Source organism: Oncorhynchus mykiss, chromosome 10 (genome assembly GCF_013265735.2).
Source record: "Oncorhynchus mykiss isolate Arlee chromosome 10, USDA_OmykA_1.1, whole genome shotgun sequence".
Classification (NCBI taxonomy): domain Eukaryota; kingdom Metazoa; phylum Chordata; class Actinopteri; order Salmoniformes; family Salmonidae; genus Oncorhynchus; species Oncorhynchus mykiss.
Window position 1 is genome coordinate 16,731,210 of NC_048574.1, and position 25,755 is coordinate 16,756,964.

Genomic DNA, 25,755 nt, shown 5'->3' on the forward strand with positions numbered 1-25,755 from the left:
CAACTGCAAGAAAGTTGCTTAGAAATCTCGATTTCCAATGAAACCCCATTGAAAAGAGAGTGACCTCAAAAAAACAAAAATTCTGAATGGTTTGTCCTTGGTGTTTCGCCTGCCAAATAAGTTCTGTTATACTCACAGACCTGATTCAAACAGTTTTTGAAACTTCCAGAGTGTTTTCTATCCTAATCTACTAATACTATGCATATCTTAGCTTCTGGGCCTGAGTAGCAGGCAGTTTACTTTGGACACACTTTTCATCCGGATGTGAAAATACTGCCCCCTATCCCAAATAAGTTTTAATTTTGGATTGGAGATGCTTAATGTGAATCTGGAAGGAGAGTTTACAGTCTAACCAGACACCTAGGGATTTGTTGTTGTCAACATATTCTAAGTCAGAACCGTCCAGAGAAGTGATGCTGGACGGGCGGGCAGGTGCGGGCAGTGATTTGACACACTGAGCTCTATCAAAGAAGTAGTTGGTGAACCAGGTGAGGCAATCATTTATAAGTCTTTGCTAGGTAAAGCGCCGCCTTATCTCAGCTCACTGGTCATCATAGCAGCACCCACCCATACCAGCAGGTATATTTCACTGGTCACCCCCAAAGCAAATTCCTCTTTGGCCGCCTTTCCTTCCAGTTCTCTGCTGCCAATGACTGGAATGAATTGCAAATATCACTGAAGCTGAAGACTCATATCTCCCTCACTAACTTTTAGCATCAGCTGTCAGAGCAGCTTACATATCATTGCACCTGGACATAGCCCATCTGTAAATTGCCCATCCAACTACCTCATCCTCATATTGTTTTTTGTTGTTGTTTTTTTGCTCTTTTGCACCCCAGTATCTCTACTTGCACATTCATCTTCTGCACATCTATCACTCCAGTGTTTAAGTGCTAAATTGTAATTATTTCGCCACTATGGCCTATTTATTGCCTTACCTCCCTAGTCTTATCTCATTTGCAAAAGCTGTATATAGAATTTTTTTTCATTGACTGTACGTTTGTTTATTCCATGTGTAACTCTGTGTTGTTGTTTGTGTCGCACTGCTTTGCTTCATCTTGGCCAGGTCGCATTTGTAAATGAGAACTTGTTCTCAACTGGCCTTCCTGGTTAAATAAAGGTGAGATAAAAAAATATTAAACATGTATTGTGCCACCTGTAAAGTTTGGTGGTTGAGGACTAATGGGCTGGGGGTGTTTTTCACGGTTCAAGCTAGGCTTAGTTCAAATGAAGGGAAATTTTAACGCTACAGAAGTAAATGACATTCTAGATGATTCTGTGATTCCAACTTTGTGGCAACAGTTGGGGAAGGCCCTTTCCTGTTTCAGCATGACAATGCCCAGTGCACAAAGTGAGGTCCATACAGAAATAATTTGTTGATCGGTGTGGAAGAACTTGACTGGCCTGCACAGAGCCCTGACATCAACTCCATCAAACACCTTTGGGATGAATTGGAACACTGACTGCGAGCCAGGCCTAATTGTCCAACGTCAGTCAGTGCCCGATCTCAGTAACTCTCTTGTGGCTGAATGGAAGCAAGTCCCTACAGCAATCATCCAACATCTAGTGGAAAGCCTTCCCAGAAGAGTGGAGGCTGTTATGACAGCAAAGGAGTGCCCATGATTTTGGAATGAGATGCTCGATGAGCAGTCGTCTACATACCTTTGATCGTGTAGTGTAAGTTTTCACACAGTGCATCCCCCCCTCATCCTAGATCTGTTGGGACTTTTGCTTCCAAACACCCTAGAATAGATCATTTCCATGGTGTGAGTCATGGGACGCTGTACTCACGTTGGATATCGATGGTGACGACAGCATCTTTACCATTGGGCGCTGCCTTGTTTGAAGCCCGACAGGTGATCCGTTGGCCTGTCTCGATGTTGGAGGCAGAGAGGTAGAGTGTGCTGACTGTGCTCTCCCTTCGCCCATCCCGTAAAAGTGTCTGAGGAATCATTAAAAGATCAAAGATTATCACTAGCTATTACAGTTACAAGATGTCTTACTTTCATTACATTTACCTTGGGTTCATTTAGCATTCTTACCCAGTGTGACTAGAGTAACTAAGGTAGATGAGACAACCACATATCACAGCCATGCAAGTACAACCTTCTACAGTACAGTATGTATTGTCATGACTGTCCTGATCAGGTCAGGTTACAGGAGACCACAACCCTACAGATCATCTCTCAACCCCAACAGAGGAGGAGAGATCTAGGAGTCTGAAGATGTGGGGGTTTTATGACCCCTCATGCCCCTGGTAAATTTCAGGCCACAGACAAATTCCTTTGTCCTGTTACTATGGAGAACCAGCCTCAGAACATTAAACATGAAATAAAGGGACTTTGGAACAATGGCTTCCGTCAGCCACAATGGTGGTCACGACGATAGATGGAATATGAATGTCATTTTTGTTTTGTTATTATAGGTTAATAGATGACGTTATTACAAAAACATTTTAACATGAAGAGTTTTCCTAGTATATGCTTGATGTTTGTACATTGTACGTTGTGTGGAAAATGTCCAAATCAAAGGGATTGTTTTGGAGAAGATGAAATGTTAAGTTAGTTGTCTAAAATTGGATTTGAGTAATATCTGTACCTTGCCTCATTAACTTGGTATGCCCAGAGAATTGCCCTAAAGGCGGCTACGCCCACTTCTGACCCAAGGGTATAAAACCTGTGAGTATAGAATTTACAGCAGGACTACGTGACCCCAGCTGCAGCAAGGTCTAAAAAAAGTAAACGAACCCAGAACACAACGCAAGTTTGAGGACAAAGAAATCCTTTTCTACCCAAGCTACGGATGAGTAGCTGTGTCTAAGCGGGTGCATTCAAGTCGAACCACCTAGCCTCCATCTCCCATCGAATCATGGTATCTAAAGGGTTTCATTCCTATGCTGCGAGCTCTGAGCTACAGAGCTGTCTGTCCTCAGAAGACCCCTTCCAGAGAAAAGGGTGAGGAAACAGACTCCTAAGCCAAAAAGGACACTGACATCAGGAGGACGAGCAGGGAGGTGTGCAGGAGAAGTGCGTCATCGAACAGCGGAAAGGTCCACGCAGAGAATCCTCGGAGATCATCCCCACGTAATTACATCATTATATTCTGACCCATAAGAGCGGCAGTTTGGGGCAAGGCTAGGGTTAGAATAGCATAGCTGACAAATTCACCCAAATGTATATGTCTCTTGTGTACTTTCTTTTTTCTCTCTCTTTTGAAATCCTCATTGTGGGTAACACGCGCCATAGTGTGTTGGCCCGTTACACTAAGCTTCAATCAATAGCCTATAATGTGTTTTGTCTATGTGTATCTTTTATCATAATTTTAGCTTTTTAGTAAATAAATATTAAACTAAGATTGGTGTGGTACGAATTCATTAGTGAGACCCGGGTCCGTGCAGATTCACGGGCTATACGACGTTCAGTACAAGATTGGTAGAGGTAACTGGTTAATTAGCGGCTGTTGTAAAATCGATATTCTGATATTCTTTGAGTTCATTTGGGAAATAGAAACTCAATAAAAACGAGTTTTCCCATGGTGCCCCAGGTTAATGAGTTAATAATTGCTTGATTCAGTTAATCACGCAATTAGAAACTTGTAATCATTCGATGAGCAACAGTCGTCACATGAACTAATACAACGTCATGAAAGTATGTAGGGAGCAATAGGTTTACAGTACATCATGCAATGTTTGTACTGTATGACCTATAGGATTTTGCACATTTTTTCCATAAATCTCATGTATGTCTTGCCCTGACTTACATAGTAATATCATAGTAGTTACATATTTGGAATTACATAGTTATAGAGTTTATTGGTATACATCATTGATTGATTTGTGATGTCATACACAGGTTAGCATTTCTCATTATGAATCTGATTCAGGGGGCAGCTCTTTAGAGTGGTCACTAGCTGGCACAGCCACAAAGTCATATGATCTGATTTGAAACCTAACCCTAAACTTAACCCTAACCTTAACCACAAGGATAACCCTAATATCTAACCCTAACCTTAAATACATTTTTGTTTTCATGAACCTGTACAATATTTAGACTTTGTAGCTGGCCTATTTAGTGGAAATTGCTTAGTTCTGCCTCCAGGACAAGACTCATCTCAATTCACGTCAACCTGCATGTCATACTGGACAGATGGGATCAGTCATCTTTCTATCGTTTGCCTTCTCAATCTGCATGCCTTGATATGCCACGTCAAGTCATGATATGACTCAAAGTATGTGAATCCAAAACCCAGACTCATCATTGGATAAAGATTAAACATATTGGTTCTCTGTCTCCAAAATATTTTTTTATGATGCATTTAAATTAAGCTGTTACCAGACTAAGAAGAATCAAAAGGACTTTACATCCTAACAGTGTGACATGTAAATAATATGACATGATGGGTGCCAGGTAGCCTAGCAGTTAAAAGCATTGGGCCAGTAACTGAAAGGTTGCTGGTTTGAATCCCCTAACTGACTACATAAAAAATCTGTCGATGTGTCCTTGAGCACTTAACCCTAATTAATCCTGTAAATTGCTCTGGATATGAGCATCTGCTATATGATGTAATCAGTATCAAATGTGATACATATCAAATATGCTATACAGATGTTGATACTAAGTACTTACAAAGTAACTATACACCGCCCCTCTAAATCCTGATACAATAATATACACGTCTAAGTGGCTTGCCTCTGTCTAATTTATGGGTTTATATTGAGTGAAGGGAGCGCTCTCCAGTGGGTTTGTTTGGGTTAGACTCACCCTGGAACAAGCAAGACTACACTGCGAGATTGTCATGGGGCCACTTCTTTAAATGCGCCTCTCACTTTCTCTGTTTCCTACCCACGGCTGACAAAGTGAACAAATTGCCCAAGAACACATCCATAATGTAGAGTGATGGAATGCTTTCTCTTTTTTCGTCATGTTGAAAGTGCGACGTGAGTGCTCCATCTTGCCCTGTGGATCAAATTAAAAATCTCAGCTGTCATTAAATTGACAGAGCGAGGCCTTTTTTAGGACAGCTGTGTGGAGGAAGAGAAAAGTGAATGCAGCATCAGAGAGGAAGATATTAAGAGGGGGAAGGATTCCTCCAATTGGAGGTGGAGAGAGCACACCTCGTATCAAGGGCCAAAGGACACATTTGAAGTGCACAATCAATGTATTTTTGCAAACTTAATTTGAGTGTGTGCACTTTTTAGAGTTTTTATAGTTTTCAGCTAAGGTGTTGAGTTAACATTTGCTGCAGTTACGGTCAGAGCAATCCCCTGAATTCTCTACATTGGTGTCAGAAGCGGGGTCATCAAAGGCATGCCTGGGCATGAGGGACTTGAGATAAAGAAGTGTGGGGCACTCTTTTTGTAGGAAGGTGATAGAGTAGCGAACTTAATCCAGCTTGAATTTCTTGGTGTAATGGCTAAACTGTTCAGTTGGCAGTCGTTGGACCCAGGTTTGAGTCCCGGTTGGGGCTACCCATGAATTCGCTCCTATACGTACAAATAGAGCTGTCCTTTTGAAAGAGTCAGGTCAGCACAGAGATCAATCAAAACTAGCCCAAAGCACACCTACAGGGAAATGATAAAACTGGGGCGGGGACAAATACCTTAGAGTACATGGCGCCATTCAGGACCTGCCCGTTGCGGATCCAGATGATGGAGGCAGCAGGCTTGGCATTGTCGGCGTGGCATGTCAAGTTGAGGGGGTCACCGGCTCTTAGACTCACCACGGGAGCCCCCATAATCACAGGGTCTTCAGGGGGAACTGTGGGGGACGATAAAGATGGATTTAGTTCAATTGCATTGCATTCTGTAAAATGTGTACTGTTGTAGAGCAGTTAAAGGCTTAGTAGTTCACCTAAATTACATATTGGTTTTCTTACCCTGTAAGCAGTTTATGGACAAGTTAAACAGCAATCCTTGATTCATTTAGTTGACCTGGCCAATATTTGCCCCTAATCCAACGCAGGTGTACAAGGAAATCAATATGTTGTTTTGCAATTTCAATTAACTATCAATTTAAGAGGCATTGCTATGCCATTGTATGCCAACTCAGGTTAACACCTCTGACGTTTCAGTCTGATACAAAAATCTAGAATAAAATACGCTTAATTTCTGAGCAGCATGGAGGCTGCATTATGTAAATTCACCATAGTGCATATCAAAATATTGTACGCCATATTTGTTTTCAACAAGTAGCCTACATTTCAAATACACATGAATTGGTAAGAATATGTTTACACTTTGTGTTGCATAGAGGTTATACACCATCATCCTCACCCTTGCTGCTGCTTTCTGTGGTCTCTTCCCACTGGGCACACACTGGTTGAATCAAAGTTGTTTCCACGTCATTTCAATGAAATTACACTGAACCAAAGTGGAATAGACATTGAATTGATGTCTGTGTCCAGTGGGGTTCTGACGCTTCCCACAGGTGAGCGATGACATATTGAGGCAAAAGAGGAAGCAGAAACTGGAGAGTCTGCCTCCGTTCATGCAGGAGAAACGGGGGAACAAAAGAAAGAAAGGAAGGCAGAAAGGAAAGAAGGTAGCTAGTTGGGGAGAGCTTGGCCGAATCCAAGCTTGTGAATGGCACTGATTACTTTCTTGTTTGAAACCAGCTCTGATCACCCTCAATTTTATTCAAACTCCAGTGAATTATTGATTGAGCACTCAGCTCATTAGAGAGCAGATCTGGAGCAAGCCTGAATCAAAGGCAACATGCAGCTGGCACATCCTGAGTGCTTGGAAGAAAGAGAGTGAGGGAGAGAGAGAGAAAACAGCATATGTAGATGCTCTCTCCCTCACTCCTTAACACGCTTAATATGCACTGCCATGCACTTCATATGTAACATATTACCCGAAACAGATACAAAACAAGGCATATCATCATCACCACCACCTCAATTCCATACTTACACATTGTTCACCACTACCGTCGCCTTCCACCACCTCTACTGCCTTCGCTGCATTCACTTCATTAGCGTCATACATTTTCCTTCCCTCCCATGGGTAATTCAGGCGAGAGGTACAGTATAGCTTGCTAGCTCGCCACATGCAGACAAACGGCGGCAGCAGCAGGAGAGTTAAAGTTACGAGAATTTGATGAAGGTGGAGTTCGAGGGAGCTAGCTGGCTTCATTAGGGCCTGGACTTGGCCCCTTTGCTCATTACTCATCCCTCACAGTTGGGGGAGAACTGATTAGAGCCCTGGCAAGCGCTTTCACCTTTGTCAGCCATATTTGTTCAGCACAGTTACATTGCGACTCATAGAGCAAGAGAACACTTCTGACTTCTGGGGGGCCAGAGGAGACAGAAAAGGTAGAATGGAATTCTCCAAAGAGGCGTGTAACTGTTGTGAGAGTGACTGTGCTGCAGCCAATCCTACTTCCGTTCTTATCGTCCACAATACGGCCATTGAAAGGATGACAGTTCCACAGTGAACAATACCGTTCCACAGTGGCAAAGTGCTTTATGAGCAATGTTGGTCTATCTTTTTTTAGGTCCTCATATCTCCTCGCACATTGTCAACCTTGCTCGGTTCAGATCAGTGTGTGAGGACGAAGGATATTGTAATTTATCTGATAGTGTTACCTATCTATAACTGATCAAGTTTCCCTCCAGTTTGAGGAACCGTGGAGCTATGAGTCTGAATGGTTGTTCATCTAACTCCCCATAAATATAAGAGGAAATATCAGTGAACTTGTTTTCAGAGAAGTTTAAAAAGAGGGGGGGAGAACGGGAGAGGAAAGAATGGAGAACCCAATACGTATTGAAAGTCCACAATGAGATATTATAGGGCGCATCAAAGAGTCATTCAACTTTACAGCTTTGAAGTAGTTCCAATGAAAGCTTAATCATCAAAAGAATACTAAAAGCGACTTTCAAAGGGAAAATAATGAATACTGTTAAGTAACCTTAGGAAGAATTTAAAAAGTGAAAGAGTAAATACTGAAAGGTTTCAACAACCTTCACCTTGACCAAAATCTGCATATAGCATTTTTTTCATCTTTTACAATCTGAATATGAAGACATTGCATGAATATACGAAATGTTAAAAGTGAAACATCACTCACAGCTTGAACGGATACAGTGAGAATAAATGGTCACATTTTGGAATTGTAAGTCACTTGAAGTCATTTCATGAAGGTGATGCAATGGTGGAGTACCAGACAGGAGTTATATATATTTAAAAAGAAACAGTACTCTAAAATCAAGTCATGATGAGGCAATTCCCTGAGTTTTCCTCCCTGAGTTTCCACGGTAATTATGCCATCTGTATCTTACTGGGGGACTAGATTTGTTATTGTTTGTTATTGACAAGGATCAGATTGTAAAACACTGGTTGCCCTGTGTTGTACTGCGAAGTTGGAAGAACATTTTTATTCACACATTTTTATTTCTTCCCTAATGAGAAAAGCGAGCAGGCAATCATGTCAGGTTGGCATGCTGCATTTGGTTTGCTTTCAATCTCTCTTGGACTATGTCCCAAATGGCACCCTTTTCCCTATTTAGTGCACTACTTTTGATCAGGGCCCAAAAAGCTCTGTTCAAAAGTAGTGCACTATACAGGGAAAAGGGTGCCATTTGAGAAGCAGCCTGGATGCTGTGAATAATTCAAGGAGCTCCTTTCTGTTCTGACTGGTGAAATACAGGAGGACCATTTTCAATATCTCTCGCTCTGTGATGCTAAATCAAGACACACTACAGCTGTCACTGGCACAACATATCACAAACAGGCACATTTACATTATTATCTGAGCATTAAACAAGCCGCTACTGGTAGCCATCTGTCCTTTCCTGCCTGCCTGCCTCTTTGTGCTGTAGGCTTCCTTTTCTCAGCCTAAGTCCTAAATGGCATCCCATTCCTTACTAAAGTGCACTACTTTTGGGAATAGGGAATAGGGTTCCATTTGGGACACATTCCTCAGACTTGTTATGAGCTGGCACCGGGAGATGCCAACAACACACACTTTGAGTGTGTGAACCAGCTAAGCAACAGGCCTTGGGGGTGTGAACCAGCTAAGCAACAGGCCTTGGGGGTGTGAACCAGCTAAGCAACAGGCCTTGGAGGTGTGAAACAGCTACGCAACAGTCCCTGGAGGTGAAAACGAGCTAAGCAACAGGCCTTGGAGGTGTGAAACAGCTAAGCAACAGGCCTTGGGGCCCATAAAGATCTTACTAAATTCCTAATTCTATGTTGGGAGCTCTGCATAAAATCCTGACCAGTGCAGTGAGTTCACCATCCCACCTTCCCAGGTCTTGTGTTGTGTTAACAAGTCGTTCATCATGTCAGAGCTGAGGGCACAGGCTCCATTTTTGCATTGGGTCGGCAAAGAAGCTAATACCGTGTGACTCATTACATGGGTCTAATTCACATCAGCAGTGATGTTTGGCCTTCAAAGCCAAGTTAGACCTCAGAGAGAAAGACAGAAGTAGAGGGAGAGAAAAGGAGGAGAGGAGGAGAGGGAGAGAATGGGGGGGAGAAAGAGAGAAACACATGAGGGCCTTCTCTCCAGTAACCCCACAGAGGCTCAACCCATCATCATTACCGACATGTTTGTGAATGTGGCATGGTCTAATGGTTCCAAATTGATGATTTAACGTGGCCAGTCAATAGATTTCTCATGAGCTGAACGACACAGAGGCGGACTAATCACCCCCTACTTTAATTACTGTCGCTGGGTGCTGGAAGTATCCTCTCTCCCCCTTCTCTCTCTACCCTCCTCTCTCTCTTTCTCTCTATCCACGCTAGGGCTTGGTTCTTTGTCACGGAATTACATTCTCTTTCTCTACGCTTGATTCACTGACCCCTTGGGATGGACCAAAGTCCTTCAGTTCTGTAGATTTGGAAAGGAGGGAAAATATAGCAATTTAATATTAGAAAAAAACAGAGGGGAAGGGCAGCTTGGGGAAAATGTGACCCATTTTCAACTGTACCTGGATCTTGTTTTGAGATCTTAACATGACTGTCTCACAGGAATTGGCGGCCAGGGTGGATTAATCACCTTAATGGCGGGTTCACTGGCGGTACCACGTTTGTGCCTTTGCCATCGCCCTCTCACTTTTGGAACTTTAAGATGGATGACTTAATCAATCGTCTTCTTCACGTCAGCTGTTTGCATGCACTCAGCACACATTTTCTGAGCTCTCAGTGTAACCTTCTTGAAAGTTCTCTCCCTCCTCTTGAAGCTGGAATCCTAAATGTTGAAACCGCCATGTCCGTTTGCGATATTACAACAACAAAGAAGTTACTGGGAAGAAAGAACACAGTTTTTTTTCCATTCGGACATCATCGCTAGAGCGATAGAATAGCAGCATATACAGTGGGGCAAAAAAGTATTTAGTCAGCCACCAATTGTGCAAGTTCTCCCACTTAGAAAGATGAGAGAGGCCTGTAATTTATCATAGGTACACTTTAACTATGACAGACAAAATGAGAAAAAAAATCCAGAAAATCACATTGTAGGATTTTTAATGAATTTATTTGCAAATGATGGTGGAAAATAAGTATTTGGTCAATAACAAAAGTTTATCTCAATACTTTGTTATATACCCTTTGTTGGCAATGACAGAAGTGAAACATTTTCTGTAAGTCTTCACAAGGTTTTCACACACTGTTGCTGGTATTTTGGCCCATTCCTCCATGCAGATCTCCTCTAGAGAAGTGATGTTTGGGGCTGTTGCTGGGCAACACGGAGTTTCAACTCCCTCCAAAGATGTTCTATGGGGTTGAGATCTGGAGACTTGCTAGGCCACTCCAGGACCTTGAAATGCTTCTTACGAAGCCACTCCTTCGTTGCCCGGGCGGTGTGTTTGGGATCATTGTCATGCTGAAAGACCCAGCCACATTTCATCTTCAATGCCCTTGGTTGAGGTTTTCACTCAAAATCTCACGATACATGGCCCCATTCATTCGTTCCCTTACACGGATCAGTCGTCCTGGTCCCTTTGCAGAAAAACAGACCCAAAGCATGATGTTTCCACCCCCATGCTTCACAGTAGGTATGGTGTTCTTTGGATGCAACTCAGCATTCTTTGCCCTCCAAACACGACGAGTTGAGTTTTTACCAAAAAGTTATATTTTGGTTTCATCTGACCATATGACATTCTCTCAATCTTCTTCTGGATCATCCAAATGCTCTCTAGCAAACTTCAGACGGGCCTGGACATGTACTGGCTTAAGCAGGGGGACACGTCTGGCACTGCAGGATTTGAGTCCCTGGCGGCGTAGTGTGTTACTGATGGTAGGCTTTGTTACTTTGGTCCCAGATCTCTGCAGGTCATTCACTAGGTCCCCCCGTGTGGTTCTGGGATTTTTGCTCACCGTTCTTGTGATAAGTCTCTCACCGTTGCCGCCTGCTATAGACCACCCTCTGCCCCCAGCTGTGCTCTGGACACCATATGTGAACTGATTGCCCCCCATCTATCTTCAGAGCTTGTGCTGCTAGGCGACCTAAACTGGAACATGCTTAACACCCCAGCCATCCTACAATCTAAACTTGATGCCCTCAACCTCACTCAAATTATCAATGAACCTACCAGGTACCTCCCCAAAGCCTTAAACACGGGCACCCTCATAGATATCATCCTAACAAACTTGCCCTCTAAATACACCTCTGCTGTTTTCAACCAAGATCTCAGCGATCACTGCCTCATTGCCTGCATCCGTAATGGGTCAGCGGTCAAACGACCTCCACTCATCACTGTAAAACGCTCCCTGAAACACTTCAGCGAGCAGGCCTTTCTAATCGACCTGGCCGGGGTATCCTGGAAGGATATTGATCTCATCCCGTCAGTAGAGGATGCCTGGATATTTTTTTTAAATGCCTTCCTAACCATCTTAAATAAACATGCCCCATTCAAGAAATGTAGAACCAGGAACAGATATAGCCCTTGGTTCTCCCCAGACCTGACTGCCCTTAACCAACACAAAAACATCCTATGGCGTTCTGCATTAGCATCGAACAGCCCCCGTGATATGCAGCTGTTCAGGGAAGCTAGAAACCATTATACACAGGCAGTTAGAAAAGCCAAGGCTAGCTTTTTCAAGCAGAAATTTGCTTCCTGCAACACTAACTCAAAAAAGTTCTGGGACACTGTAAAGTCCATGGAGAATAAGAACACCTCCTCCCAGCTGCCCACTGCACTGAAGATAGGAAACACTGTCACCACTGATAAATCCACCATAATTGAGAATTTCAATAAGCATTTTTCTACGGCTGGCCATGCTTTCCACCTGGCTACTCCTACCCCGGTCAACAGCACTGCACCCCCCACAACAACTCGCCCAAGCCTTCCCCATTTCTCCTTCTCCCAAATCTGCTCAGCTGATGTTCTGAATGAGCTGCAAAATCTGGACCCCTACAAATCAGCCGGGCTAGACAATCTGGACTATTTCTTTCTAAAATTATCTGCCAAAATTGTTGCCACCCCTATTACTAGCCTGTTCAACCTCTCTTTCTTGTCGTCTGAGATTCCCAAAGATTGGAAAGCAGCTGCGGTCATCCCCCTCTTCAAAGGGGGGGACACTCTTGACCCAAACTGCTACAGACCTATATCTATCCTACCATGCCTTTCTAAGGTCTTCGAAAGCCAAGTCAACAAACAGATTACCGACCATTTCGAATCTCACCATACCTTCTCTGCTATGCAATCTGGTTTCAGAGCTGGTCATGGGTGCACCTCAGCCACGCTCAAGGTCCTAAATGATATCTTAACCGCCATCGATAAGAAACATTACTGTGCAGCCGTATTCATTGATCTGGCCAAGGCTTTCGACTCTGTCAATCACCACATCCTCATCGGCAGACTCGACAGCCTTGGTTTCTCAAATGATTGCCTCGCCTGGTTCACCAACTACTTCTCTGATAGTGTGTCAAATCGGAGGGTCTGCTGTCCGGACCTCTGGCAGTCTCTATGGGGGTGCCACAGGGTTCAATTCGTGGACCGACTCTCTTCTCTGTATACATCAATGAGGTCGCTCTTGCTGCTGGTGAGTCTCTGATCCACCTCTACGCAGACGACACCATTCTGTATACTTCTGGCCCTTCTTTGGACACTCCAGGCAAGCTTCAATTCCATACAACTCTCCTTCCGTGGCCTCCAATTGCTCTTAAATACAAGTAAAACTAAATGCATGCTCTTCAACCGATCGCTACCTGTACCTACCCGCCTGTCCAACATTACTACTCTGGACGGCTCTGACTTAGAATACGTGGACAACTACAAATACTTAGGTGTCTGGTTAGACTGTAAACTCTCCTTCCAGACCCATATCAAACATCTCCAATCCAAAGTTAAATCTAGAATTGGCTTCCTATTTCGCAACAAAGCATCCTTCACTCATGCTGCCAAACATACCCTTGTAAAACTGACCATCCTACCAATCCTCGACTTTGGCAATGTCGTTTACAAAATAGCCTCCAATACCCTACTCAACAAATTGGATGCAGTCTATCACAGTGCAATCCGTTTTGTCACCAAAGCCCCATATACTACCCACCATTGCGACCTGTACGCTCTCGTTGGCTGGCCCTCGCTTCATACTCGTCGCCAAACCCACTGGCTCCATGTCATCTACAAGACCCTGCTAGGTAAAGTCCCCCCTTATCTCAGCTCGCTGGTCACCATTGCATCTCCCACCTGTAGCACACGCTCCAGCAGGTATGTGCTCTCTAGTCACCCCCAAAACCAATTATTTATTTGGCCGCCTCTCCTTCCAGTTCTCTGCTGCCAATGACTGGAACGAACTACAAAAATCTCTGAAACTGGAAACACTTATCTCCCTCACTAGCTTTAAGCACCAACTGTCAGAGCAGCTCACAGATTACTGCACCTGTACATAGCCCACCTATAATTTAGCCCAAACAACTACCTCTTTCCCTACTGTATTTTATTTATTTATTTATTTTGCTCCTTTGCACCCCATTATTTTTATTTCTACTTTGCACATTCTCCCAATGCAAATCTACCATTCCAGTGTTTTACTTGCTATATTGTATTTACTTTGCCACCATGGCCTTTTTGCCTTTACCTCCCTTATCTCACCTCATTTGCTCACATCGTATATAGACTTGTTTATACTGTATTATTGACTGTATGTTTGTTTTACTCCATGTGTAACTCTGTGTCGTTTTATGTGTCGAACTGCTTTGCTTTATCTTGGCCAGGTCGCAATTGTAAATGAGAACTTGTTCTCAACTTGCCTACCTGGTTAAATAAAGGTGAAATAAAATAAATAAAATAAAATAAAATTTTGACCCCACTGGGTAAGATCTGGCGTGGAGCCCCAGATCGAGGGAGATTATCAGTGGGCTTGTATGTCTTGCATTTCCTAATAATTGCTCCCACAGATGATTTCTTCAAACCAAGCTGCTTACCTATTGCAGATTCAGTCTTCCCAGCCTGGTGCAGGTCTACAATTTTGTTTCTGGTGTCCTTTGACAGCTCTTTGGTCTTGGCCATAGTGGAGTTTGGAGTGTGACTGTTTGAGGTTGAGGACAAGTGTCTTTTATACTGATAACAAGTTCAAACAGGTGCCATTATTAATACAGGTAACGAGTGGAGGACAGAGGAGCCTCTTAAAGAAGAATTTACAGGTCTGTGAGAGCCAGAAATCTTGCTTGTTTGTAGGTGACCAAATACTTATTTTCCACCATAATTTGCAAATAAATTCATAAAAAATCCTACAATGTGATTTTCTGGATTTCTTTCCTCATTTTGTCTGTCATAGTTGAAGTGTACCTATGATGTAAATTACAGGCCTCTCTCATATTTTTAAGTGGGAGAACTTGCACAATTGGTGGCTGACTAAATACTTTTTTGCCCCACTGTATGCAGCATTTGTTTTTACCTTGATGTGTGACGCTCCCCTAGAACTCCCCACCTCTGCTTAGTCAACAAAACTAAAACAATAACAATGGCCATGGAGCAGTAGAGTGGTGCTCTTCCCCCTACTATGGATCTTTAAGGCTTTTCCCTCCACTTTCCCCACGTTGATCTATGCCACTGTAGCCCTTCACTAGCTTAGAAAGGGCCCACCCTGGGGCATTTGGTCCAAAATAGAATGACAATTACTTTGCCGTAAACAAATCAATTGAAATCTAATTGAACGAGTGAGTACTATGTCGCCACCGCCAACAAATTACACTACAGGAGATCGGCAATACAATTCAGCAGTACATTTGTGTCTCTGCGGGTCATAGCAGGGTGACTTGCCAGAGTTTGCCTGTCACACCGTCACACCGTGCCTTAGTGAATGTTCCCTCCCCAGATAAGAGAGATGCCACTGAAGTTAATTAAACTGTGCTTAATTTATATGGGATTGTAACGGGTCCCAGAGCCCAAGATAAGGAACAATTATAAGGAACAATTTGTTTCACCGCTCTGGCTGGAGACTCCTGAGGGGCACAGTGTCAACTGATGCACAGGCAAGAGGAGAAAGGAGGAGAATTAAGACATTATTTCAGTCTCTCATGAAGGTAAGGATTTGTTGTGCCAAATACAAAGCAGGGAGAAAAAGACAGAGAAATACTTGTGGCCATGCATCCCCTCCCTCCCATGTGAATCCATGACAGATGTAAAGCAATTATCAATTTATTACTGCAAAATACATTTATAGGTGTCAACTGACATTAGCCAAGTTTTATTTAGGAGAAAAATGAATAATCTGTTTTACTGGTTTTATCCTTAAAAACATTACAATGACATCAGATTGTATTACTGTTGATGATATCTGGAAATGTGCATGTACACCCTAGCCCATCTACAATTGCTAGCTCCAATTCTGACTTGCGCTCTGATATCTGCATCACTGATTTATGCTCTCGTAAAAGCCTGGGTTTTCTGTATGTTAACACTAGAAGCTTATTACCTAAAATGGATAAATTGAAAGTATGGGTTCACAGCTCCAATCCAGATATGTTGGTCATTACTGAGAAATGGATAAGAAAGAGTGTTTTGAATGCTGCTGTTAACCTTTCTGGTTATAATCTTTTTCGACCAGACAGATATTCCAAAGGTGGGGGAGTGGCAATCTTTACCAAGGATCACCTTCAGTGCTCTGTTGTCTCCACCAAGACTGGCCCCAAACAATTATATTTGCTGGTTAAGCATTACACTTTCAAATAGCTCTTTGTTGACTGTTGCTGGGTGTTATTGTCCTCCATCAGCTGCCCATGTCCCTTAATGTCGATGATGTGGTTGTTACTGACAATAAGCACATGGCTGAGCTCTTTAATCACCACTCATTAAGTCAGGATTCCTATTTGACTCAGCCATGCCTCCTTGCCCGTCCAACATTTCCTCATCTCCCACCTCTTCTAATGTGACTATCCCCGATGCTTCTCCCTCTTTTCCCCTGCCCACTACAAAGTTTCTCCCTGCAGGCAGTCACTGAGTCTGAGGTACTAAAGGAGCTCCTTAAACTTGACCCCCAAAAAACATCTGGGTCAGATGGTTTAAACCCTTTCTTCTTTAAGGTTGCTGACCTTATCATCGCCAAGCCCATCTCCATCCTTTTTAACCTGTCTCTCCTTTCTGGGGAGGTTCCCATTGCTTGGAAAGCAGCCACAGTTCGTCCTTGATTTAAAGGGGGAGATCAAGCTGATCCTAACTGTTATAGGCCTATTTCTATTTTGCTCGTTTATCAAAAGTGTTGGAAATACTTGTCAATAATCAACTGACTGGCTTTCTCGATGTCTATAGTATTCTCTCAGGTACGCAATATGGTTTCCGCTCAGGTTATGGATGTGTCACTGCAACCTTAAAGGTCCTCAATGATGTCACCATTGCCCTTGATTCGAAGCAATATTGTGCTGCTATTTTTATTGACTTGGCCAAAGCTTTTGATACGGTAGACCATTCCATTCTTGTGGGCCGGCTGAGAATTATTGGTGTCTCTGAGGGGTCTTTGGCCTGGTTTGCTAACTACCTCTCTCAAAGAGTGCAGTGTATAAAGTCAGAAAATCTGCTGTCTCGGGCACTGCCTGTCACCAAGGGAGTACCCCAGAGCTCAATCTTAGGCCCCACGCTCTTCTCAATTTACATCAACAACATAGCTCAGGCAGTAGGACGCTCTCTCATCCATTTATGTGCAGATGATACATTATTATACTCAGCTGGCCCCTCCCCGGATTTTATGTTAAATGCTCTACACCAAACTTTCTTAGTGTCCAACAAGTGTACAACAAACACCTCCAAAACAAAGGTCAAGTGATTTGGTAAGAGGAATGACCCTTGTCCCACAGGTGTTATTACAACCTCTGAGGGTTTAGAGCTTGAGGTAGTCACCTCATACAAGTAATTGGGAGTATGGCTAGACGGTACACTGTCCTTCTCTCAAGGACAGTGTAGGCTAAAGCTGCAGGCTAAAGTTAAATCTAGACTTGCTTTCCTCTATCGTAGTCACTCCTCTTTTACCCCAGCTACCAAACTAACCCTGATTCAGATAACCTTCCTACCCATGCTAGAGGCAGGTAAGTAGGCAGGTAAGGGTGCTCTCGAGCGGCTAGATGCTCTTTACCATTCGGCCATCAGATTTGACACCAATGTTCCTTATAGGACACATCAACGCAATCTATACTCCGCTGTAAACTGGTCATCTCTGTATACCCGTCGCAAGACCCACTGGTTGATGCTTATTTATCAAACTCTCTTAGGCCTCACTCTCCTCTATCTGAGATATCTACTGCTGCTCTCATCCTCCACATACAACACCCATTCTGCCAGTCACATTCTGTTAAAGGTCCCTAAAGCACACACATCCCTGGGTCCTCTTTTCAGTTTGCTGCAGCTTGTGATTTTAACAAGCTGCAACAAACAGTCAAACTGGACACTTTTATCTCAATCTCGTCATTCAAAGACTCAATCATGGACACTCTTACTAACTGTTGTTGCTGCGTTGTGTGATGCATTGTTGTCTCTACCTTCTTGATATTTGTGCTGTTGACTGTGCCCAATAATGTTTGTACCGTGTTTTGTGTTGCTACCATGCTGTGTTGTCATATGTTGCTGCCTTGATATGTTGTTGTCTTAGGTCTCTCTTCATGTAGTGTTGTGTTGTCTCTCTTGTTGTGATGTGTGTTTTGTCCTATTTTGTCCTATATTGTATTTATTTCAATCCCAGACCCCCGTCCCCGCAGGAGGCATTTTGCCCTTTGGTAGGCCGTCATTCTAAATAAGAATTTGTTCTTAACTTCTTAAGGTATAGGGGGCAACATTTTCACTTATGGATAAATAGCGTGCCCAATTTCAATATAAGCTATTGATTGCACCCAAATTGGCCATTTTAATTTATAGGATTCAGATAATACTCAATAAATATAGTACTCAATATCCGATTTGGACCAAACTTCTTCCTACCAATTAGTAAGACATGAGGAATCCCCCCAAAATGAATTTAAAAAACACGGACCCCGTGCCAATCCAACAACTAGTATACAGTATCAGTTCTCTATGAAGAATTTCTTCAGCCTCCTGAGGTTGAAGAGGCGCTGCTGCGCCTTCTTCACAACGCTGTCTGTGTGGGTGGACCAATTCAGTTTGTCCGTGATGTGTACGCCGAGGAACTTAAAACTTACTACCCTCTCCACTACTGTCCCGTTGATGTGGATAGGGGGGTGCTCCCTCTGTTGTTTCCTGAAATCCACGATCATCTCCTTTGTTTTGTTGACGTTGAGTGTGAGGTTATTTTCCTGACATCACACTCCGAGAGCCCTCACCTCCTCCCTGTAGGCCGCCTTGTCTTTGTTGGTAATCAAGCCTACCACTGTTGTGTCGTCTGCAAACTTGATGATTGATTTGGAGGCGTGCATGGCCATGCAGTCGTGGGTGAACAGGGAGTACAGGAGAGGGCTCAGAATGCACCCTTGGGCCCCAGTGTTGAGGATCAGCGGGGTGGAGATGTTGTTACCTACCCTCACCACCTGGGGGCGGCTCGTCAGGAAGTCCAGTACCCAGTTGCACAGGGCGGGGTCGAGACCCAGGGTCTCGAGCTTGATGACGAGTTTGGAGGGTACTATGGTGTTAAATGCTGAGCTGTAGTCGATGAACAGCATTCTCACATAGGTATTCCTCTTATCCAGATGGGTTAGGGCAGTGTGCAGTGTGGTTGAGATTGCATCGTCTGTGGACCTATTGGGGCGGTAAGCAAATTGCAAATTTGGCTTGTCACCAAAAGCACTCACAAACCTTTACAGATGCACAATCGAGAGCATCCTGTCAGGCTGTATCACCGCCTGGTACGGCAACTGCTCCGCCCACAACCGCAGACAGGGAGCAACAAAATGGAGTAGTGTTCAGCTTTTCAGAAAGGAGGGCGGGGGAGGGCCTTATATGCGTCGCGGAAGTTATAATAACAATGATCCAGGGTTTTACCAGCCCTGGTAGCACAATCGATATGCAGTTAGAATTTAGGAAGTCTTGTTTTCAGATTAGCCTTGTTAAAATCCCCAGCTACAATGAATGCAGCCTCAGGATATGTAGTTTCCAGTTTACATAGAGTCAAATAAAGTTTGTTCAGGGCCATCGATGCGGCTGTGATTATAATCGAAAGGAATTATCTTGGAAGATAATGCGGTCGACATTTGATTGTTGGGAATTCTAAGTCAGGTGAACAGAAGGACTTGAGTTCCTGTATGTTGTTATGATCACACCACGGCTCGTTAATCAAAAGGCATACCCCCCCGCCCTTCTTCCTACCAGAGAGATGCTTGTTTCTGTCGGCGCAATGCGTGAAGAAACCAGCTGACTGTACCGACTCTGATAGCGTGTCTCGAGTGAGCCATGTTTACTTGAAGCAAAGAACGTTATGTCTCTCTGGAATGCTACCGTTGCTCGGATTTTATCAACCTTGTTGTCAAGAGACTGGACATTGGCGAGTAGTATGCTCGGGAGCGGTGCGCGATGTGCCCATCTACGGAACCTGACCAGAAGACCGCTACTCATCAGCAGCCACAGTAAAATAATATTACTAACTATATTCATATTCATGAAATCACAAGTGCAATATTGCAAAACACAGCTTAGCCTTTCGTTAATCCACCTGTCGTCTCAGATTTTGAAATTATGCTTTACAGCGAAAGCAATCCAAGCGTTTGTGTAAGTTTATCGATCGCATGACAAAACAATAAGTACACTTAGCATCCGGTAGCTTGGTCACGAAAATCAGAAAAGCATTCAAATGAATTGTTTACCTTTGATGATCTTCAGATGTTTTCACTCACGAGACTCCCAGTTACACAACAAATGTTCCTTTTGTTCCATAAAGATTATTTTTATATCCAAAATACCTCTGTTTGTTTGGCGTGTTATGTTCAGAAATCGACAGAAAAGAGCGGTCACGACAACGCAGACAAATTCCAAATAATATCCGTAATGTCCACAGAAACATGTCAAACGTTTTTTTGCGAGCAAAACTCATGACGCGATGATATCTTTCTGGCTCATTTTTCAAAATAAAAGCCTGAAACTATGTCTGAAGACTGTTGACACCTTGAGGAAGCGATAGGAAAAGGAATCTGGTTGATTACCCTTTAAATGGAGCAATGGGAGGCTATGGAACATGGAGTTTTCAAAATAGAAGCCACTTCCTGTTTTGATTTTCCTCAGGGTTTCGCCTGCAATATCAGTTCTGTTATACTCACAGACAATATTCTGACCGTTTTGGAAACTTTAGTGTGTTTTCTATCCCAATCTGTCAATTATATGCATATTCTAGCATCTGGTCCTGAGAAATAGGCTGTTTACTTTGGGAACGTTATTTTTCCAAACATAAAAATAGTGCCCCCTAGCTTCAAGAGGTTAAGCAGCCAGCCAAGACAGGAATCTCCCAGCCCCTCAGTAACCCCACTGGCAGCAGTGCATCTCTCCAGGCCACCCAGGCTTCCCGAGAACCCAGCTTACCTCCTCTGGAATGCTTCGCTGGAGAGTCAGAAACCTGTCGGGCATTTTTCTCCCAGTGCTCCCTCATCTTCGAGCTGCAGCCCTTTCCCTCGGAATGCTCGAAGATAGCATACCTCATAATGCTGATGTCCAGGAGGGCTCTCAACTGGGCTACGGCAATGTGGGAACAACAATCTGAAGTGTGCTGATTTGAGTTCGTGGCTGATTTGGAAAAGGTTTTCGATTCTCCGTTGTCAAGTTGAGAGGCTGCCTGGAAGTTACTCCAGCTTTGTCAAGACTCCCGCAGTGTGCCAGACTATGCGGTTGATTTCCACACGTTGGCTGCTGAGAGTGCCGGGAACCCGGAATCCCTGTTCAACACATTCCTTCACGGATTATCGGAGGAAGTTAAAGATGAGCTTGCAGCCCAGAAGCTGCCTACAGATCTAGACTCGCTCATCGCCTTGACCATCCGGATCGATCGGTAGCTACGGGAACGTAGGAGGGAGAGGAGGTCTGATTTCAGTCCCACTCACTAGCCCAAGAATGCCACCTCACCTCGGAGAAATCCAGGAAGTCCTCGGCGTCGACGTTGACATTCCCGTAAGATTCCGAGGTAATCTAAATTCCCCAGACAGTCTCCGAGGTCTGTATTCCAGAGCCGATGCAACTGTGCTAGGTTGTCTCCAGCCGAATGTTTACACAGACTTAACACCAAGAGTTGTCTGTATTGCGGGTCTACCGGTCATTACGTGTCTACCTGTCCATTTAACTCAACGGCTAGGAGATATCACTTCTGTAGCGAATAAGAGTTCAAAGTTCATACCATTCGCAACCAAAGCTCACGCTGAGGTTGGCTTCGTTCTGTAGTTATTATCTGAATCCTTCTGACATCGGATCGTCATCCTAATGTACCCGGAACAGGAGGTTACATTTTCGTCAAGGGCTTATATAGTAAAGGGAGAAGGGTGTGTGTCATAGTTTATAGCCCATGTCTCTCACAGGGGCAGGCCACTGATTGAGCAGAGCCCTATCCTTATGAAAACCCAAATCTCTCATTTGCAAGCTAAAATTACATTTCATCTTTTCACCAATAATTGTATATTTAAACATTTGAATTGCACAACAATTCCATGTGAATCTGATAACTATAATGTGTAGACTTTCCCATGTCTCCCTGTCATCAGTCATAATGTCTCAGATGACAACCGAACTGACATCTTATTCGTACCAATGCATAGTTTTACCGAAATATGGTTCCTTTCCCTCCACTTGTTTGATATTCCCAGACTCTCTGTTTAATACATAATACATTACCCGTATAATTGATGAGGATCTCCATATTGCAAATGTATGGTCCCTATGTGTACCTACGATGAAAATTACAGGCGTCTCTCATCTTTTTAAGTTGGAGAACTTGCACAATATAATTTGGTCAGTATAAATGCCATTTGGACATTTCTTATGCCATTTGGACATGGTTTACTGACTTCCGGGTTCGGAAGTCGACTTCCTATGATCATATATGGGTTCGGAAGCTAACTTCCTATGATCATATATTGCAAATGGACTAAACATAGGCCTTATGGACAAACTCAATAAAACAAGACAAATGTATGTTCATACGGGTATTACATATGTATAATTGACCAAAATTTTTTTTTACCGAAAAGCGGTCCTGAAAGCACTTTTTTAGAGGGTGATGAATTTTTGAAAACAGTTTTAGATTTTGAAAATTTGACTCTTGGGGCTTGACTTTGTGACCATTTGCCATATGAAAATAAACGGTGATGCGCTCTCGCCATCTTTGAGATTTTTGGGGTATGACCATTGGCATTTGCCTTGATCCACTTGCCATAAGGTTTGAATGAACTGCTGTACACTTGAATTGTATTTGCGATTGTTTATATGGTTCGCCCGACAATTCATTTTTGTCCATTTCATGGGTAACTTCTCTTACCTTCTTAATGCGTTTCAGCCAATCAGTTGTGTTGTGACAATGTAGGGGTGATATATAGAAGATAGCCCTGTTTGATAAAAGACCAAGTCCATATTATGGCAAGAACAGCTCAAATAAGCAAAGAGAAACAACAGTCCATCATTACTTTAAGACATGAAGGTCAGTCAATGTGAAACATTTAACTGGTGAAATACACCTGCAACACCCTTCCCTGCTCAGCAACTGGTCTCTCGCCTTTCAAGTGCTCGATGGGTTATCAGCCCCCGCTTTCAAATGAGCAAGAGGAAAAGGAAAGCACACCCTCGGCCCAGATGTTTTTCCGCCGCTGTCACCGTACCTGGAAGAGAGCCCAGTCTGCTCTTCTCAAGACCACCTCCAGGTATCGACGACAGATCTGCCCCTCCGGTTGGAGTCCCGCAAATGTTTCCCCTTTTTTTCAGCCCTTTCCCCATCTCTAAGATTCTTAGCCCCTCTGCCCCACCCTCATCTTCTGCTGCCCCGCACCCTCTGTATACATACCACTTTTCATGTGTCAAGGATTCAACCTCTTTTTCACAGCCCTCTGTCTCCTCTTTCCAGGCAAGCAGTCCTCTGAGCTTGCCTGACGTTCTGTAACTTTCTGACACTGCCCTGGATTATTGACATCTGCCTGCCCTTGACCTGTTGTTTGACTGCCCCCTGTTTTGTTAATAAACATCTATGATTCGAACTGTCTGCATCTGGGTCTTATCCTGAGTCTTGATAAGAGATATGGATTGACGCATTAGGTTGCTAAGATAATGATAAACTGAATAGCTTTCATGGAGTACTGGCTTGAATTGTGAGGATGACCATACAATTTATTTTCATAAAACTATTGGTTTTCTGCCCAAAGTTGCAAAGGAAATGTTGTGATCTATTTAATTAACACAAGATAACAGCAAAATGGATAAAGGAGTGTGGGGGTGTAGCAGGAACAGCAACAACCTGCTGCTTTCACACTACTTTAGTGTGAAAGTACCGGGGTTGTGGGAAAGGGGTCATGTCCAGATTCACAGGAAATACATTACATAATAAGGAGAAGCAATACCACAAGCCACAGCTTCATACTCTTTGTCAAACATAGAGTGATACTGTATACTGGTTGTTGGGGTGGGTTTGGCATGGGGTATTCGGGGTCCGTGGTTGGCTTTTGGCAATTCGCTTTGATTCCTTCACGTCTTACTCATTGTTAGGAAGAATTTTGGTCCAAGTCGGATGTTGGGTACTATATTTATTGCATATGATCTGAATCCTATAAATGAAAATGGCCAATTTGGGTGCAATCAAGTAGCCAATTTCTCAGAGATCAAATTGTATTTCAAGAAAATAATGTTTCTGAATGCTAATCATATCTGTTTTTAAGTACAGAAACAATTTCAGAAATCCTCTTTCTTGTGCTTTTTGAAGTGGAATGACCCAGCAGGCACAATGTCAGTATCCTGACAAAGATTCAAAGATAAGGTTAAACCCTTGTGTTTTCTTCATGGTCAAAAATGACCAGCCACTATATTTAACAGCAGAGAAACCCCCTAAATTATATTTTTCAACTTGAAATTTGATGACTTTTCCTATAATGACCCCAACATTAGAAAAGTGAAACATCGCCTTTGTTCATATTTCCATGAAAGCTGTATACCACCAATGTCACGTCCTGACCTTAGTTCATTTTGTATGTATCTATTTTGGTTTGGTCAGGGTGTGAGTTGGGGTGTGTATTCTATATGTTTTTCTATGTTTTCTATTTCTATGTGTTTGGCCTGGTATGGTTCCCAATCAGAGGCAGCTGTCAATCGTTGTCTCTGATTGAGAACCATACTTAGGTAGCCTTTCCCACCTGTGTTTTGTGGGTAATTATTTTTCCGTGTGTGTTTGTGTGCACCTCGGTTGTGTCACGGTCTTTGCTGTTTACCTGTTTGTTTTTTGGTTATTTTGGTTTCACTTTCATTAAAAGATGTGGAACTACTTGCACGCTGCAACTTGGTTGATTTATGACAGGGAGTTTGAAGATAGCGAGCGTGATAGAATTACCCACCACAAGAAGACCAAGCAGCGTGCGCCAACCTGGAGGAGGAGTTGGACTGGGGAGGAGAGAGTGGTAAAGGACAAGACCCGGTCACTGAAGCCCGAGAGGCATCCCCCAAATTTGTTTGTGGGGGGGGAACACGGGGAGTGTGGCGGAGTCAGGTTGGAGACCTGAGCCCACTCCCCGTGCTTACTGGGGCGAGCAGGTGACAGGTCAGGCCCCGTGCTATGGGGTGATGCGCACTGTGTCCCGCACCAGAGCTGCCACTGCGATGAAATGCCCACCCAGACCCTCCCCTATAGGTTCAGGTTTTGCGTCCGGAGTCTGCACCTTTGGGGGGGGGGGGGGGGGGGGGGGGGTACTGTCACGTCCTGACCTTAGTTCCTTTTTTATGTCTCTATTTTGGTTTGGTCAGGGCGTGAGTTGGAGTGGGCATTCTGTTTTTCTATGTTTTCTATTTCTATGTGTTTGGCCTGGTAAGGTTCCCAATCAGAGGCAGCTGTCAATCGTTGTCTCTGATTGAGAACCATACTTAGGTAGCCTTTTCCCACCTGTGTTTTGTAGGTCATTATTTTTCCGTGTGTGTTTGTGTGCACCTCGGTTGCGTCACGTTCTTTGCTGTTTACCTGTTTGTTTTTTGGTTATTTCAGTTTCACTTTCATTAAAAGATGTGGAACTACATGCAAGCTGCGCCTTGGTTGATTTATGACAGGGAGTTTGAAGATAGCGAGCGTGAAAATCTTTGTACCTTGGTTATCTAAGGGTCATCTTTGACCCGGCAATTATAAAATAATTTACACACCACAAAGACACACACACAATGAGAAATGTGTGCTACTAGATTGAACTGTACTGTACTGTACTGACAAAACTAAAA

General features: G+C 43.5%; 1 protein-coding gene across 2 annotated transcripts in view; it reads right to left on the minus strand.

Moving 5' to 3' along the window:
- kirrel3a (kirre like nephrin family adhesion molecule 3a) overlaps positions 1–25,755 on the minus strand; it is a 272,346-nt gene that overhangs the window by 74,169 nt on the left and 172,422 nt on the right. For both annotated transcript variants that reach the window (XM_021617614.2, XM_021617613.2), the window contains exons 4-5: positions 5,599–5,756; positions 1,792–1,942 (exon numbers count right to left, since the gene is read on the minus strand). In XM_021617614.2, the coding sequence (XP_021473289.2) occupies positions 1,792–1,942; positions 5,599–5,756 (309 nt within the window). The remainder of the gene's footprint in view (positions 1–1,791; positions 1,943–5,598; positions 5,757–25,755) is intronic.